The sequence below is a fragment of the Polypterus senegalus genome, chromosome 10 (genome assembly GCF_016835505.1).
Source record: "Polypterus senegalus isolate Bchr_013 chromosome 10, ASM1683550v1, whole genome shotgun sequence".
In the NCBI taxonomy this organism is placed as follows: Eukaryota; Metazoa; Chordata; class Cladistia; order Polypteriformes; family Polypteridae; genus Polypterus; species Polypterus senegalus.
The window spans coordinates 129,969,304-129,986,750 of NC_053163.1; the positions used below are offsets into that span (position 1 = coordinate 129,969,304).

General features: G+C 41.1%; 1 protein-coding gene across 1 annotated transcript in view; it reads right to left on the reverse strand.

The window, feature by feature from the left end:
• Positions 1 to 17,125, reverse strand: part of LOC120537587 (F-BAR domain only protein 1-like) — a 100,099-nt gene extending 82,974 nt beyond the window's left edge. The window contains 4 exon segments of the mRNA XM_039766637.1: positions 14,943 to 15,004; positions 15,098 to 15,165; positions 16,199 to 16,243; positions 17,040 to 17,125. Of these exon segments, the coding sequence (XP_039622571.1) occupies positions 14,943 to 14,969 (27 nt within the window). The 5' untranslated portion in view covers positions 14,970 to 15,004; positions 15,098 to 15,165; positions 16,199 to 16,243; positions 17,040 to 17,125.
• Positions 17,126 to 17,447: the final 322 nt, after the last annotated feature.

Genomic DNA, 17,447 nt, shown 5'->3' on the forward strand with positions numbered 1-17,447 from the left:
GCCCCTGGATTAAAGGCGGGTGGCTCCTCTTATGCTGCACCTGGAATTACTCCAAGTGGCTTGTTAGAGAGATCCTGAAAACCCTCCCTGGTGTGGTGGTAGCTTGACAAAATAGGGTTCTGTAGCTCCTGCAGCACCCCCTGGCAGTATCCCCAGAATCCAACAGGGTTGAGCCGACAAATACCAAGTCCCATATAGCCCTGTGGGAATCCAAGGTACCGTTGTACCCCATTGGGGCTGCCAAATAGCTGCTCAGTTGAGATAGCACCCTTCATAAGCCATCTACCCTATCCTTCCATTTCAGAGAAATCCCAGTCAGATAATGGCCCTGATCGCCATCCATTACATTGTCTAACAACGGCAAGGTCTCATTGTGAAACTCTGAAGGGTGGACAGACAGTAACCCACTTCAGCATATCCTGCCTGACCTTTTTTATCAGACTTCAGAATAAAGGGTCTCTAGCTGCTCAGAGTAACTGCTACAACACAATCTGAGAGGAGTGTCACCATGAAATATTATATGCCTAATTTCTATTAATAAAATTAACACAGAGGTGTCGAATAGACTGCCTTTCCCTGTTGTACACACACACACACAGCCCTGACCACAATTGTCTAGCATCACCATTGCTAATCCACACGCTTACTCATCATTTGCTGAATTGACAGGCAGAGTGATTCTTTACAGCAGTGTGGCTAGAAGCATGCAGCTCATTTTCTAGCACATTTGGATGGCTGGCATGCAAGGCCAGTGGGGATTTGTTGCTGGTTGATCCACTCATTCTGCTCTCTACTGTAAAAAACACTTCCTTCAGCCCCTTATTATGATAATTTGTGTGTGAAAAAATGTTAAGAATTGAGGCGACTCATCTTCAAATCATGTCTATGTGGGACTAACATATTCTCCTTGTGCTTCTGTGGACTTTATATAGGTATCCCAGCTTCCTTCCGCAGCAAAAGCTGTGTACATTGGCTGGGGTCTGTAAAATGCCCAAGTTAGCGAGTGTGGGTTTGTGAATCAGTATTGGCATCTTATCCAGGGGTCTCATTTATAAAACTTTGTGTGGATCTGAGTGTGAAAATATGCGTACACCAAATAAAAGGAAATTCTTACAATCCAATTTATAAAAACCATGTCATACACAAATTTGTATGCAATTTACCATTTATAAATCACAATTATCTCGAAATTGGAAATTTGTGAATAGCCCTCAAACCCCACCCACTTGAAACAACCATATACAGGCAATGCTAATTAACTTTGTACATATGCAATCATAATGCTGCAGACCATCATTAACTGGTAGAGCAGCTTTCCAGCTGAAGCATCATGACACCAACACCTACATTTGAGGAGTCCTCTGATGTGTGCCACAACATGGGCACAAAAACTTGTGTGGCATTATAGCGCCTCTTCTCTGCCTTCTGGGGGACAGGGAAAGGTCTAAGCAGGTAGCCACTATAATAATAATAATAACAATACATTTTATTTAAAATGCACCTTTCCCATGCTCAAGGTGCTTCACAGAGTCTCAGTAAGAACAGCAGGGTTTACATAACATTATATATAAATATTTTCTGCATAGAGCACTAAAACAGATTAAATTGGATATACAAAGCATTAAATAGAATTAAAGACAATAAAGAAGAGTAAAATACTAAATTCAATACTAAAAGAAAAGCCTGAATAAATAATATAATTTGTGATATAACAGACACACAAATTATTCTGAACATCTGGACAGAGATGTAAACTGAAAGAAGGGGTAGAATGTTAGGTTAAAGTAAAAGCCTTCCTGAACAGATTTGTTTTAAGTTATTTATAATAGAATTAATTGAATCAGCTGATCTAATTAATTTCAGGATTTCATTTCCAATTCTGGGAGTTTTACAGCTAAAGGCCCTGTCACCCCCAGAGTGCAAGTTAGTGTGATGCACAATGAGACTGCCAGAATCAGAGGATCTTAGTGGATGAACAGGAGCACTGAGATAGAGAAGGTCATTGATGTAGTCTGGTGCAAGGCCATTTAAAGCTTTTTAGGTTAGCAACAGAATTTTATATTCCTGTGTAAGTGCAAGAGAGGAAGGACAGGCATCCGAGTCAGTATAAAGTAAAGACTCATGCTCAGCCAGCAAGCCATAATGGAAGGAGCAGGTGAACAGGCTCACCGGGAGCGGATCATTCCCCCACAAGGCAGGTGGCAGTGTCTCTCTGAGCTAAACCCGATAAGGACACCACCAAATACAATCCTGTCGGGGTCTTTGGAGACCACCAGAGGGAACTGTCGGGGGGGGACTGCCCTGGTTTTCCACACAACCCGGAAATGTTCTGGATGACCTGGACAAGAAATCGGAAGGTGTTTGGTTATAAATAAATACCTTTTATTTTATTCATATAACGTCTGGTGTTCTACTCTGTCTTGGGTTTGGGGCCCTCTGGAACCCCATGGTGGCCACACCTGTACGACACAGGGAGTCAGTGAAGGCAAAGCAGGATGGTTGTTATGTACTTGATGTTGCCTGTTCATGTTAGGACTCTTGCAGCAGAGTTTTGAATCAACTGGAGCAGTGATATTAGAAGTGGCACTTGCCAGAAGAGAGTTACAATAATCAATGAGGGATGTGATAAAAGCATGGACAAGTCTCTCAGTATTAGAAAAGGAGATGAACGAGCGAACACGGGATATGTTATGGAGGTGGAAGTAAGAAAGTTACTTAATGTAGCTTATGTGGGAAGAATAAGAAAGGAAGGAATCAAAAGTGACACCAAGATTCCTTGCATTAGAAGAAGGTCTGATGAGATAATCATCAAGAGTGATTGAAAAGGAGCTAATTTTCTTAAGTTATGCTTTAGAGCCAATTTCCAGGAGTTCATTCATCCATCCATCCATCCATTATCCAACCCGTTATATCCTAACTACAGGGGTCTGCTGGAGCCAATCCCAGCCAACACAGGGTACAAGGCAGGAAACAAACCCTGGGCAGGGCGCCAGCCCACCGCAGGACGCACACACACACAAACACCCACACACACCAAGCACACACTAGGGACAATTTAGAATTGCTAATGCACCTATCCTGCATGTATTTGGACTGTGGGAGGAAACCGGAGTACCCGGAGGAAACCCACACCAACACGGGGAGAACAGTTTTCTTACAAGTTCATTTTAAAGAGTTATGCTCGATCCAGATTTTAATTTCTGTTTGATTGCTGTTAAAATATATAGCACAAAACATATGAAAAATTGAGGGTTTAGCCAGTTACCTTACCAACAAGCCAGCCATCACAAACATCACCATCATCAAGTTGTCTGCCAAAGCTTCTTTATCTCAAAATAAATCAATCATGGGCTAGCCCAGGCCACTGAGCCACAATGTGTGTCAATCTTGCCTTGGTATAACAGATAAACTGTGCGTTAATGGAATATCACTGCTTATAGATAACAAAAGCAGCTCATTCTTGCTAAGTGTCCTTATGAGTATGCAGTCAATTGGCTCGATTACGTTAGGAAAACTTGACACTGATGCAAATGGCCTCTTTATGTTGTCAAAAATATGTTATGTTTTATGTATGTATATCCACACATAAGGAGACTGAATGTAGCACCTTGTAAGTCAGTTATTAGTTTCAAATACAGCAGACATGATGGAGTTGAAGCTTAGCTGAACTATATTACTGACATGTCGGCCAGTTCCCTGACAAGTGACAATAGGTAAATGATATAAACTGATGAAAAACCAAAAAAGTTATTCAAAGGAAATACACAGAATTGGGGAACTAAAAAAAGACTCAGTACGTCACATTCATCACTTTTGCCATTTAACATGGTTGTTGTGTGTGTGAGTTGTCATTTAGCTGGTCTGGCTGCATGTCCCTGCTTGATCAACTGTGTCATCACTTCCTACTCTCTCTGAAATGGGTCAGAGTTGCCGTAAACATATGCAAGTTCTCCTGTCAAGTTTTCTTTTATAAATCCTGATTTTTGTATGAAAAGTTGCATGTACACGTTTCAGGCTTCTTTTTGTGGATACGCAAGTTTTACAAATCTGACCTCAGGTCTGGTCCTACTTTTTATCCGATGATAACCATGTAGGCTGCAATTCCTCACAAAGCTACATTGAAATACAGTAAGTGGAAGGGTTATTAATTACAGTCAATTGTCAAAAGCAGGATGCTTATTTATACCAGATTTGGACAGAATGGGAGACAAGGTGTAGCCCCAGATAGTCTGGTTGATTGATAAATAGATTCATTGAATTTGAAAGGATGGTGCACAAGGTGGAACTCCAGCTAATCAGATTGATTTGACTGATTGATTCAATTCTTGCTAAACCTTTTACTTATCTATCACCGTGTATACTGAAGTACATTCACCACAGCTTCTTTTAAAATAAAAACGCCTGCTTCAAAGTTAGCTCGGCAGGTGCATAGTCTGCCTTCTCTCACACTTCGCTAGCTGAAGATTCCCTGCTATCAAACCACAAAAGCTGTCCTGTGCTCTCCCTCCCCCTCTGATGATTTTACTTCCGCCAGGCGGAAGGTGCAGAAACAAAAAATGACAGCTCTGCCCCTTTAAAACCAGCAATCTGCACCTCTTAAAAGGATTAGAAATGCTACCAGTATGGCTATCTAAACCACCGTCAGCAACTGGTAAATGCTAATACCAAACCCTAAACCGGGGTCCTCAATCACGGTCCTGGAGAGCAGCAATGGCTGCAGGTTTTTGCTCCAACCCAGTTGCTTAATAAAAAGCACTTAACACTTCTGCTTCACTTTGGTGATTTTGAGCCCTTATTGCTTAATTTTGTCTTAAACAGCTATTTTAATTGCTCCTTATTATCAATAACATGCAAATGACAAGAGAGAGCAGCATTTCTCCATTTAGCTTATTTACATTTACACCTGTGTGTATTTATCTGCACTACTGGGTTTAATTAAATACTTGGAAGAAAAATGAAGAGAAAAAAGTGAAGGACTGAGAATTACTCGTCCATTTTAGCCTTCAAATCATTTGCATGATAGAAAGGGAAAGAAAATCTAGGACATGAGAATGACCTGACATAGCAGAGTTAATTTAATTTCATAGCTTGTTAGTGCTTTATTGGCAAGAATTGCTTTCTAATTAAGCAACCAGGTCAGAACAAAAACCTGCAGCCACTGCGGCTCTCCAGGACTGGGATTGAGGACCCCTGCCCTAAACAATATATTAGCTTGAAATAATAAAATAATAACACAATGAAAATCAGTATCAATCAATTATTGCAATTAGAAAAATAGTGAGAAAATAAATAAAGACTTTTCCATGGAGTACTTGGAAGAAAACAAACACAGACACAGGCAGAACATGCAAACATCACGCAGGGAGTGACCAGGCACAGAATTTAAACCCAGGTCTCGAAAGATGTGAGGCAGCAGTACTAAATTTGCTGAACGTGAACAAGTGAGCCCTATAATGGATGGGTACCATCCTCTGGGAAGGTTCTTGACTTCTGCCCACTGAGTCTGTGAGGCTTCTTGGGTCTCTAATACAAAATTAAGGAAAATAGTAGAAGTATAGATGAACCTTTGTGCTAATGAGCTAATGGAGGCCAAGGTTTGTTCTTCCATCACTCCTGCTGTCAGATCACACAGTAAGAAGGAGCCTAACTGGCAAGAAGAAAATGACGCACTAACACTAAAGTGCTGTGTGGGCTGTCTACAAAGAAATAATAGCGCTCAGTTGGATGGACACCGAACAATGAACAGTTCACTTATTACAAATCCATGAATGAGTACTTCCCAGATTCAGCACTGCACCCCCCACACACTGACCTGCAGAGTTATTCTGAGGATGACTTCATTCCACCTACTCAAAAACCTCTCAAATGGTGAAAGATGAATGAATCCAGCTCCCCAAAATTCTACCAGCTGGCAAAATCTAACCTCGGTGATTGCATTTTTGAATAAAGGTTTATATTTCATTTATATAGGCAGGCAGTTCGGCTTAGTGGCACTGGGCTAAGTACCCAGCCTGGCTCACTGTGTGACCTTGAGCAAATCACTTAACCTGCTTGCACTCTTTCTGTAAAAAATACTGTAACATAATATTCTGAAACACATTTTAATCCGATTCAGGACAGTGGTGGCCCAACATTTATTCTATCTGCATCAGGTACAAAGCTGGAAAATACTCCTGATGTGAAGCCAGTCCATTACAGAGCCCACTCATACATACATTCACACTCACACCCACATGGATACAGTTTAGCATCTGCAATTAACAAAGCACATGTATCTTTGGGATAGAAAAGCAAAAACAGAGCAAAACACATACAGACATGGGTTGAACACATAATTCCTTCCAAACAGTGAAGAAGTTGGGTTTCAAATTCAGGACATTGGATATGTGTGGCATCAGCACTAACCACTACTATTATCTAATTCTGGGTAAAGGTTGTCAGCCAAATACACAATGATAATAGCTTTTCTAGCTCATTTATTCCAAATACAGAGATACTTCAGGGCGCACTCAGCCATACATTCTATCTTATTGACTCAGAGTTGACAATAAACCTAACATGCATTTTTCCAGACAGCAATAGAAAACCCACATGGGCATTGGACAAAGTTGCAAATTGCAGACAGACCATGAGTACGTCAGGAATTGAATACTGAAACCTGGTGCTATCAGGCAACATCATTAACTACAGTGCCATTAAATGTTTGAATTGTTTCTAAAAGCAGCTATATATTCTTTAATATTTACTGGCCATGCAGTTGTTACACCACCAGAGTGGCTATGGTTTATGATGCAAATTTAAAGCCACAGTCCATACTGTGCATTTATTGTTGCATTTGTCTAACTAAACACAATTAATCTAATTCAGAGTCACCAAGCACATCCTTGCAGCACTTAGTGTAAGGAAGGGAACACTGTGGACAGTCACATACGCCCACACTTACACACTGTGGCCAACTAATTAAACTAACACACATCTTTGGGGATGTAGGAGGACAACCCACACAGACACAGGTACAATGTGCAAATTCCAGATTCAGAATGACCAGGTGTGGAATTTGAACCCAGGACCTTTTATCTATTTTACAATGTAGTTTTAGTTACATTCAGAACATCAATAATAAAATGTGGAAATTGTCAGTATTGTTTGCTAGCAGGAAATTACATCACATAACACATCACATTTAGTTTGTTGTATTTATTGTTTTTCTGCCAGTAGTAAAATACAATGATTTAAGACATTGGCAGCATTTTATTTGCTATAGTGAGTAACATACATCCAACTTCTGGAACACAAATTCATCCACAGATTTAGAAGGGGAGGGGATGACAGTTTTATTAATCACTCTTAACAACCATCAACAAATGGAGGGAGAGAAACCTGTGCTGTATGCATAGATTATCACCAGAGTGTGGCATTTATGGCTTTAGTTACATGTGCGCAATAGATATGGTGGGAATATAGAAAAAAAGTCAAGGTACATTAAGATAAAGAGTTTGAAAATCACGTTTCGCCTGCTAGGCAAACTTGCAAAAGGCTTGTGACCATGTACCCTGTGGTAACTTGTAGACTGCATATGGTGCCCAGTGCAGCAATTATCTCAAGTCTGTCTTAAGTGATCACTCCATCAAGGCTATGTCAGATACTCTCTACTGTTTTACATAAATGGTCAGAATGTTAGATAAAAGGGTGAGATTTGGCGACCCGCAGTATAGATCTATAGACTGCAGCTCTATGAATTTCTTATTATATTGGACTCTTGCAGATGTCACTCTCATGACTGGATGAAGAACTCAACAATAGACAAGAAACTCTGATTAGTATTACTGCTTTTGCAAAACAAGATGAGCCAGAACCTTGGGTACCTTCTATAGGTGTGGAGCCAAGAATAGTTCATTAGAAAAAGACACAGGGACACAGGGAAAAACCTTCAACACACTGTAGGGATATATGCCTGTTGGCTACCCTGGTAGTACCTGGGAATCCTGCAAAAGTACCTGGACACTGTCCATGGAGATTGGATAACTTTTCTTTCCTAATCCTAAGTATATTGGCACTGCAGCCTTCATTGGGACAAACAAACAGAAAGTAGAATAAAACAGTAGAACTACCAATGGCTTTGTCTCCCCACATCTTGCTCACACATCTGAAGATAATAGAAGGAGGAGGTGGTGGTGGTAAAGGAGACAGAATAAGGCAGACCTACAACTGTGGAATCCAAAGGGAATATGGAAGATCGAGGGTATGAAGAGCTATCTTTCTAAAATGGAGGATTTTGCTTTTCAGTGAATCAAAATAGGTTTTGTATGGCCAGGGTGATGTGGAGGTTGTTGCAGACCCTAGTAAATACGGCTTGAAGCAGCATTCTGGCCATCGTGTAGATACTTTCTCAGGTTCACTTAGTACAGTTCAGGTTGCGGAGAAGTCAGATCCTTCACCAGAAGCAGTGGACGCAAAACAGGAAACAATACTTGAGAGGCCACCAGTCAGTCATGGAGCACATATGCACGCCCACAGTCAACTTCGGAGACCAATTTAGGGTCACAAATTAACATAAAATGCATGCCTTTTAGCATGTGGGAGAGGAAAACCAGAGTACCCAGAGGAAATCAGATAAACACGGCGAGAATGTGCAAACTGTAAATTGACAATCACCATATTTAACATTCAAATTACAGTTACATATTAGGTGGGTTTTGTGATGTGAGTTGAAGCAGAGATGCTGTGGCAGTCAAGCTTTAGAATTAAGTTAGATACAGTATACGGCTTGAAGTGAAAGTATACCTGTTTTGACATATAAACTCATAATGTTGATTCCCCAAACCATTTTTAAAAGTTTAAGATTTAATTTAATCAGCTTAAGCCACCAGCCACCATTCCCTGCAGAAATCTAATGAATATCAAAATTCACCTGGCACAGTTTACAAACACCTCTCGCTATATTCTGTGGCTGCAGTTGATCTTGTAAATTAAATGTCAGCACAATTCTTTCTCATCAGCCATATCAATTTTTTTGCAATGAAGTTTAATTCTCTGTAGTTTACAACAGAAAATGTAGGACGTAATAAAGTATTGTTATGGGTGAATTATCTAGAAGTGACAAACCTGTCAGGCTGTACACTAGTGATCTGCTTAATATCCCTCTGTTGCAGACTAATAAAAGAAGATTCTGTTTTGCCTCTACCCCTAAGTAGGAAAGAAAATGGCTAAATAAGACATGAGTTCAGATGGAGATAGGCAAGTCTTCATTTTTTTTTAACTGATGACATTTAAACAAACCAGTGGAGGTAGAGTGGCCCATTATTGCTGCTGCCTTATAGACCCTGTACAGAATCCCATACTCTGGTCACAGTTTGTGAGTGTTTTGTTTTTGGTTCACTTGTTCATTATCCTATAAACATGAGTGTTGTCCTGTGACAAAATGACATCCTGACCAAAGTTGGTACCTGCCTTACGCCCGATGCTGCCCTAACTACATATAATAAAGTCCAATCTGTTAGCTGTCCTAGACGATTGCCTTTTCATTCCCTTTTTTAAGGTGAACAAAGGATGAGTATTTACCTGCTTTGTTTGTAACTCTGAATGGTTTAAACTTTTCATGACCCTTTATCATTTATACCTCTGTTTTATCAACACATTGCCCTGCACAATTAAAATAAAAGTTACTCTCTTCTCCTTGAGATGTCATCATTTTCGGGGAAGCCACAGAAGATATTGAAATGGGTATGGCAAAGGTGTCAATGATGTGCATCTCATCTGAATTACCAGTGTTTATGAAGATTATGAAACAAGTAGAATCAGCTCACAGACAGAAATCACATGCTGGTAGAATTCAAAGCAAACCACTTCCAACAGGAAAGCAAATGTCAGCACTGAAAGCATCTAAACTATTATGCAGTTTTAGAATAGGCCACTGAACCATTGCTCTAGCTGAATACTTATGGTGATATGAATGGTTGATGTTATGGACTACAACTTCTCTCCTCTTCCACCTAAGCTGAATGGAGTGTGTACAAAAAAAATCAGACAACTGGTGTCATGCTAATTGTAGTATGGATATTCCATCCTATTGGCTGGCACTAAGGATCTTCATCCATTCAAAATACCAGAGCAAGTCTCTGTTGAATCATATGATGTCTAACTACCTTGAGGGAAGAACCACCACCCCTAAAGAGACACATAGCATAAAATACAGGATCTACAGGTACCATTCATGTCACATAAATCCACATCAATATTGACATGAACCATATGTTCACTAAGTCATACTATCTAAAGCATTACGTTTTCTCTACATCCCTGTCATACAAATGGAGGCCCTTCCTGAAATGGATGAATACATGACTCAATAAGGTGAGTAAAGACCCTTGAAAAGCCACACCATAACCAAGAAATATGATATTTAGATATCACATCATACATGATTCCCAGCCAGACATTCAGGCCTTCCTGCTCATTCACTTGTTCACCCCAAGAAGAGTGCACTGTTGTCAAAGAACGACATGATGCATTATATTACCTACTCCAATATATTTTGTGGGGCTCTGGCATGCCAATGGGGCTCTGGCACTCACCCCACTCCCCACCACCCCATCCCCATCTCACAGCAGCATCTCATACTCAGAGCAGTCCTTACAGAGGCCCTGCCATCAGATCTCTCTTTATTCTGTAAGGCGGAAGCAGGAGGAAGTGAAGGCTGTTTGGTCTGAGCGTGGGTGCAGCTGGATGCTAAAAAAACCCCTTTGTGCCACTGACACCCTCACCTCCCCTCCCTCATCAAGCCCCGCCATCCTTCCCTTCCTCCTTTATGTCAGCTCTTGTGAAACCCAAGCTGTAACTGGAGGCCTCTCATGCAAATTTAAAAGCATTGCCTGGAGGGGGTGGGGGGAATTGGAGATTCTGTTCCTCAATCTTGGATCCCAATTGCTCGGCAGATTCAGGTCACATGAAGACACAAAACTGAAGTGTGCTTTCCACTCAAGCAGCATCTCATACTCACCCCTCCCAACTACTATCTGCCAGCCTGATGCTCATTTTCACAGTGCCAAGCTGTAATTCTGGGCGGCTGACAATTAATTCTGCTCTTCAGGATGGCTGTCGTTCATGGGATTTATGAGTTAGGAAAGGGTGGGAGTAATGTACTCCCCACATTAGGAAGAGGGGGGTCCATAAGAAGCAGTACAACAAAGAAAATAAAGGACAAAGTTCATCCTATACAATAGATCCTGATAGAGATCTGGGGGAGGGGGTGGCTTTCATCTTCATCAGCACAAGGCTTTCTAATGTGGCGAAAAAAGTGGGGCAGAGGTTCCCCAAAGCTCTTCGAAGCAAGTTGTGTACAGCTGCTAAGTGGGCGTTCTGCAGACTTCTGTAGCTTCAGATTGTGACTCACATACACACACACACACACACACATATACACACGTGCACGCGTGCCCACAAGATATGATGAGGTGAGCTCTGAGTCATGCTGCATCCTGGGGTGCAGTACCCAACACCTCCAATATGCTGACCGTGAAAACAAACACGTCTTGCATTATAACTAAACTTTCTAATAAATACAGCAGGTAAATTATTGTTTACAATTTGAATAAAGACACTTAATTCTCCGAATGGCCAAGACTTGTCAGACAAGCAAAAAATAACGGAAACGTAGGAGGGCATTATACAGAGTAATGTTACTAAAATTTCACAAATGGAGTGCTGCACCCCACCCTATTGTGACAATCCTGTTACCATGGCAACCAGCTAGTACTCCAGCACCTGCTGAATATACACCTGATTTCTATCTGCACAAGCCATCCCTACCAACACAGAGTTTGCTGGATTTCCTACCTTTTCCGCAAAATTGTTCCTGACAGTTTTAGTCACCCCTAGACCAGTGGCCCTTAGTGGGAGAGTAATTAGTATTATGTCTCCATCAGGGCCATAAAATAACAAAATGCAGATAGCACACCCCACCCCCACCCTCCCATCACAAAGTTGACGCGGGCCTGTTTCATTTCCACTGCTCCACAAGCAGTTACGTTTGTTATTTCAGTTCTTTGTCTGATTGGCAGCTGGAAGAGTATTGGGGATGCTGTGTGCATGTTTGTGTGCATGTGTTGAAGAGAGTGTTTGGGACCAGTTAATAGTTAAATACCTGAGAGGACAAAACACCTCAATGAGACAACTGACAGGTGAAGAGTCAATGCAAATACTTGCCTTGATTACTGGATCTCAGGTCTATTTCCTAGAAGCATTTTTTTAGGTAAGAGTCACCATTCTGTGGGTGCAGCAGTAACTGTACAATAATAGGGCTATTGTCACCTGGACAGGGTATGGTGAAATTCTTACTTGCAAGTATAAGCAATATCTGAGACCTTTTTTTAACACTAGCATATTATAAAAATATCAATATAAAAAGAAATTTTAATCCATGATTGAATTAAGTATTTCATGCTTCTAGATGAGAATGGTTGGTATTAAAGCACAGAAAGTCATAGCGTAAATTCCTTTGGGTTTGGTTGAAGGATTGTCCCAAGAAGGAAAACCTCATTCTCACAGCTATTCCTGATTGAGTTGTTGCCCCTCCTTCGGAAGCAAAATCAGGACATTCCAAAAATAGCAGAGCCAGGTGCTTCTGATTTGAGTGCTGAAGTGCACCTGGGCCCCAGAGACACAGTGATAAATGAGCATATCACTCCTGATGGAAGTATAAAGCTTAGCCTTGGAAAATAGGAATAGTAACCAAAATATGAAGTTTAGCTGAAACTCCTGTACAACACACCAATAACCAGGAAAACAAACCTGCAGCCATCTAACTCCCAAAGCGTCTGGGATTTGTCTCTAGTACTCATCCCATTGCTATTAATACATGCACCAGCTTCAATTAAGGCACTTCTGGAATGTAGAAATGCTCTCAGGTCAGTGATGTCATTCCTAATGCACACATCATGAAAATATACTGTACAGTGATGACACTCTCTGTACACCCATTATAAACCCCTGCAGAGACACTAACACTGATGTCACTTCCAAGCACACTGCAGTGATGTTATTCTCAAATGTATTATGATAAACACCCAGAGTGAATTCACTCTAAATATTTAGTTTAATGTCTGTCTCAAAGCATTCAAAACAGTCATAACAAATCTATGCAGTGATTTATCCATCGATTGTATAAACCTGTATTTTACATTACTACTTCATAGGAAGCAAACATGGCTGGAACACCAGCCCATCACTGGAGGGACTTAAGCCAAAACCCATGCTCATTTCTCTTTTTTAGATTTGAGAAGCAAATTAATGAAAAATGCACTTCTTTGGGATGAAAGAGGAAATTGGAAGAATAAAGAAACGTGAAAATATGAATAACCACACACAGATACTGAGCAAAGAGTACATAAGTAGTGACTGACCCTCAATCTGAACCCAGGAATACTAATCACGATGCTAGGCAAGTTACTTTTGTAGTGAAAACCTTATCATGAAAAAATATCATAATGTCCTTCAAAAAGCCCCATAAAAAACACAATCAATGATAAAATCCACTTTGCTTAATCCAAATGCAATATCCTGTTGGTGTAGCATCAGGAGCAAGACATGAACCAAATTTGAATGGAGCACTAGTGGCCATACTACTTTGGCCCCAAAACCTCACCCCTTCCAGTCCAGTTGGTATTTAAACAAAGTCACCACATGGAGTTGGATTTCATTATAGGACCATCCTCAGAGCGACAAAAAGCTCTGGTCCCCTGAGAAGCCTTTCTTATTTTATTTAAGATCTCGGCAAAATGACAATTTTTTTGTTATAAAAATTTGTTTGACTTATTTTATATTTCAGACATCTGAACTGAATAGGGTGACTTCTGGGATGCGAACACTCCCAACATTGTCTTTGCTTATTTTCACAATACCCAGAGAAAACCTGTATGAACAAAGAGACTATATATAAACTTAACACGGACAGTGTCCAGACAAGGAATCAGACCTATTTTGCTAAAGCTGAGAAGCAAGCCCAGTAGTAACAGCAAGGATATCCCCTCAGATTGCAAATATTATGCAACTGTAGTGAAGTCTCTCCAAAATAATTACCTTTGTTGATGCCACTCTTAAATTTCCCATAATAAATACCAGTGGTGTTTCCATCCAAAACTATCTATTTTAAACATTAGCCATGATATTCTTTACAAATCTCTAATAATAAAGTCACCACAGTGAAATCTCTCTAAACTATCCATGATAAACATTTTGTCCTCTCAAATAGTCTATAAACACATGCAGCTATATCCCACTTAATAGGACCAAAATTAACATCTTCAGGGATGTCTTTCTCTGTTCGTCCCTAATAAGTACCAGTAGTGTTCTTCTCAGACAATCCATGATAAGCACCTGGAGTGATGTCTCTTTCAAAAAGCCAAAATAGATACATGCAGCAATGTCCCTCTTATAAGGTCCAGACCTATCACCTGCAGCAATGTGCCTCTTATACTGTCCATAATACATACATGCAGTGATGCTCTACTCAAAGACTCCACAATAAATACCAACAGTGATGTTCCTCACAATCTAACTCATTAATAGACCATTGAAGTGATGAAGTAATTGAAGTAATACCATTATATTAAGCATCCACAGGGGCACCACTCTCCAAGCTCCCATAATAAACACTAATAGTGATCTTTACCCCAAACCATCCATTCTTCCATTGTCTGAATTGAGCTGCATGAAGCCTCAGCCTCTGCTAGCAGCAACAGGTAAAAAGGTTTGAAGAAACCGTGAGCAAGATTTAATCATTAGAGCTCAGAAAATGCCACTCTGAACAAGATTTAGTCATTAGAGCTCAGACAATGCCACTCTTAATACCCTCATAATAATTCCCTACAGACAGATCACTTATTGCACATTGCCTTACATACATGAACTGAACAAAAAAAAAAACTCTTTTACTTTCTGCTTACCCAGAAGTTGTCCCGAAAGTACGACATGTTGGATCTGGACCAGGGCAAAGGCTTGCTGGGAACTGTAAGCAAGACAACAGATAGGTATGAGGACCTAGGAGGTGACTTACCTGATAACTCTCACCACCCTCCCACTCAGCTCTTGTATAACTCACCTCAATGAAAGAGACTGGCAGTGCTCTTCTCAGAAGCAGTTTTAAGATGAGTGTCACCTTCTGGACCCCTGGAACACAGACAAACTTTGTATTCTCCAGTCTCCAAAATTACTCCACCATGCTGCTTTTCAATTTGAGAGCAATTCCCCAACAGCAGAAACGCCCCCATCGGAGAATAAGGCGCTGTGTAAAGAAAGGTTTTCTCTTTTCTATGGAATATACGCTAGGTATTGTTACCATAGCAACCCCCAAGGCTCCGACTGGGTCTGCTGGCATATCTGACGCAGAGGATATTCTCTTCCCAAATAAACCCCCACACACCCCTGAAACACTATCAAGTCTTGACTGTGTACCCGCACATCCTCCAACACAATTTTAGCCATAGTAAATAGAAGTACAGTGTCCCTGTAATGAACTTTTGCCTGTTCTGCTGACAGAAACTAATGCTGTTACAGAGAGAATTCAGAACCATCCACTTACTGTGCCAGCTTAATCCAATTTTAGGCAAGTGGGAAACTGGAACTAAAACATTACCATCACACATAACCTAGGAATCAGTCCTGAATAGGGCACAAGTCCATCACAAGGCATATCCGCACACCCGCACGCACTCATCTGGACCTTGGTGGACCCAGATAAAATTCTTAGAAGAACCCAGGAGTATGCCAACTACACACAAACACTAGCCAGGCTTAGACTCTAGTTCACTCTTCAAAAGCTGTGATGCAGTAGGGCTAACAACTACACCAGTGCCCCCTCGAATCAGTTTAATCTCTTTGTCATATCAAAAAAAGCAACTGGCTGCCATTCAGATGCGCTCTGAAAAATGATCATTTTCATAAATAAGGGTTTGGTATATCAAGTGTAATGGCTCAGCTGCAGGTGCTCTATGAAGGACTTACTTTACTGCACTTGGGCTTCTGCTGATTTGGCATTCAGCCCACACATATAAACCTTTAAAGCTTTGTCGGGACAGATGTATACTATCAAGAACTCACTGACTTGCCAATACACCTCTTCTACTGAGTTACATAAGGAGCCCATACAGAACTGACAGCCAACCCGGCATTTTACGTGTAAATAAAAGAACATTGTCCTCACCAAGTGATGATCTCAACCACTGACATCTTGCACAGGTAGCTTGATCTAGAAACGAATAGAAAACATCAAGATGAATAGTAAGAAAAAAATGTCGCTTTGGTACTTGCAGCTGCTTCTCTTTGAAAAAAAAAATGCAAAAAAAAAAAACTAACTTAAAACTAAAAAATACAGCAACGCCCCCCACAGGCGATGAGAAGAGGCTAAATGCGGGTAAAGTAACATGCGTTGAAAAATTATAGTTGCCGGTGCGAATTTCTCAATCGCGGTTTACCCAAACAGTTTAATTTAGCATGTGCCTGGAAATGCACACAGGTGTCAAATTCCATCTATTCTGAAAAAATGGGACACCATGTGGTGGCACTCATTCTACCTTGCCCGCTGAATATTTCACAGCATAAAGCACTCCGTTTGACTTAGCCGCTGTTCACTTGTCACCTACGATGTCACGATCTGACTACTGACATGTCTGATTACAGAATATCTGACTCGTGCCCTGTCTGACTAGCACATCGCCTCGCTCTCCTATCATATCGCGCTATGACGGCTTCCAAAACGTAATGGTCATCAACATTTTTTTGCATTGTTCTACTTGTGTGTTCCACTTGCATTCTTTAACCATGTCGCGATATGACATGTGCAGCTGCGATTCTAGCGTTATCTGTGAAGAACAGTCTTACTGATGGCTTCACGTCAATCATCCTTCAACAGCCCCGCATTCATTTTCTGTTTTCCAGTCATAAAAAACAGTTAAGGCTAGCAACTGATGGGAACGGACATTGCATTCCCCATCGGCACACCTGATGAGTCCACTCTAATAAACTCCACAGCCAGCTTAGGTTACCTGCACACAGCGTTTCCCCGGTTATCGCTACCAATGCGCGTTTTTCCACTTCTCTACGCGGTTGCCTCTAAGGTTTCAGCAGACGCTCACCGCTATAGTGCACACAAAGCCCAACCCCTCGAGCAGCTCATTGGCCAGCGGTGCAGCCTGAGGGGAGGCGGGATTGCTGTTTTCAAAGAAGTGAGGTATGTCGCGTTCCACTGCTTACCAGTTCTCGAGTCGTTAATTTCAGTTTGACTAGCGATTGGACAAAACACACGTCTGCCTTCTGCTGCTGGAATACTTAATCAGCTATTGGCTATTTCGCTGCCCCTCAAAGCTCAGTCTCTTGAAACCCGCCTTGACATTCAGCAGTGATTGGAGTTTGAGTCAGCCTGATTTCATGTAGCAGAGGCGGGATTGCTGTAC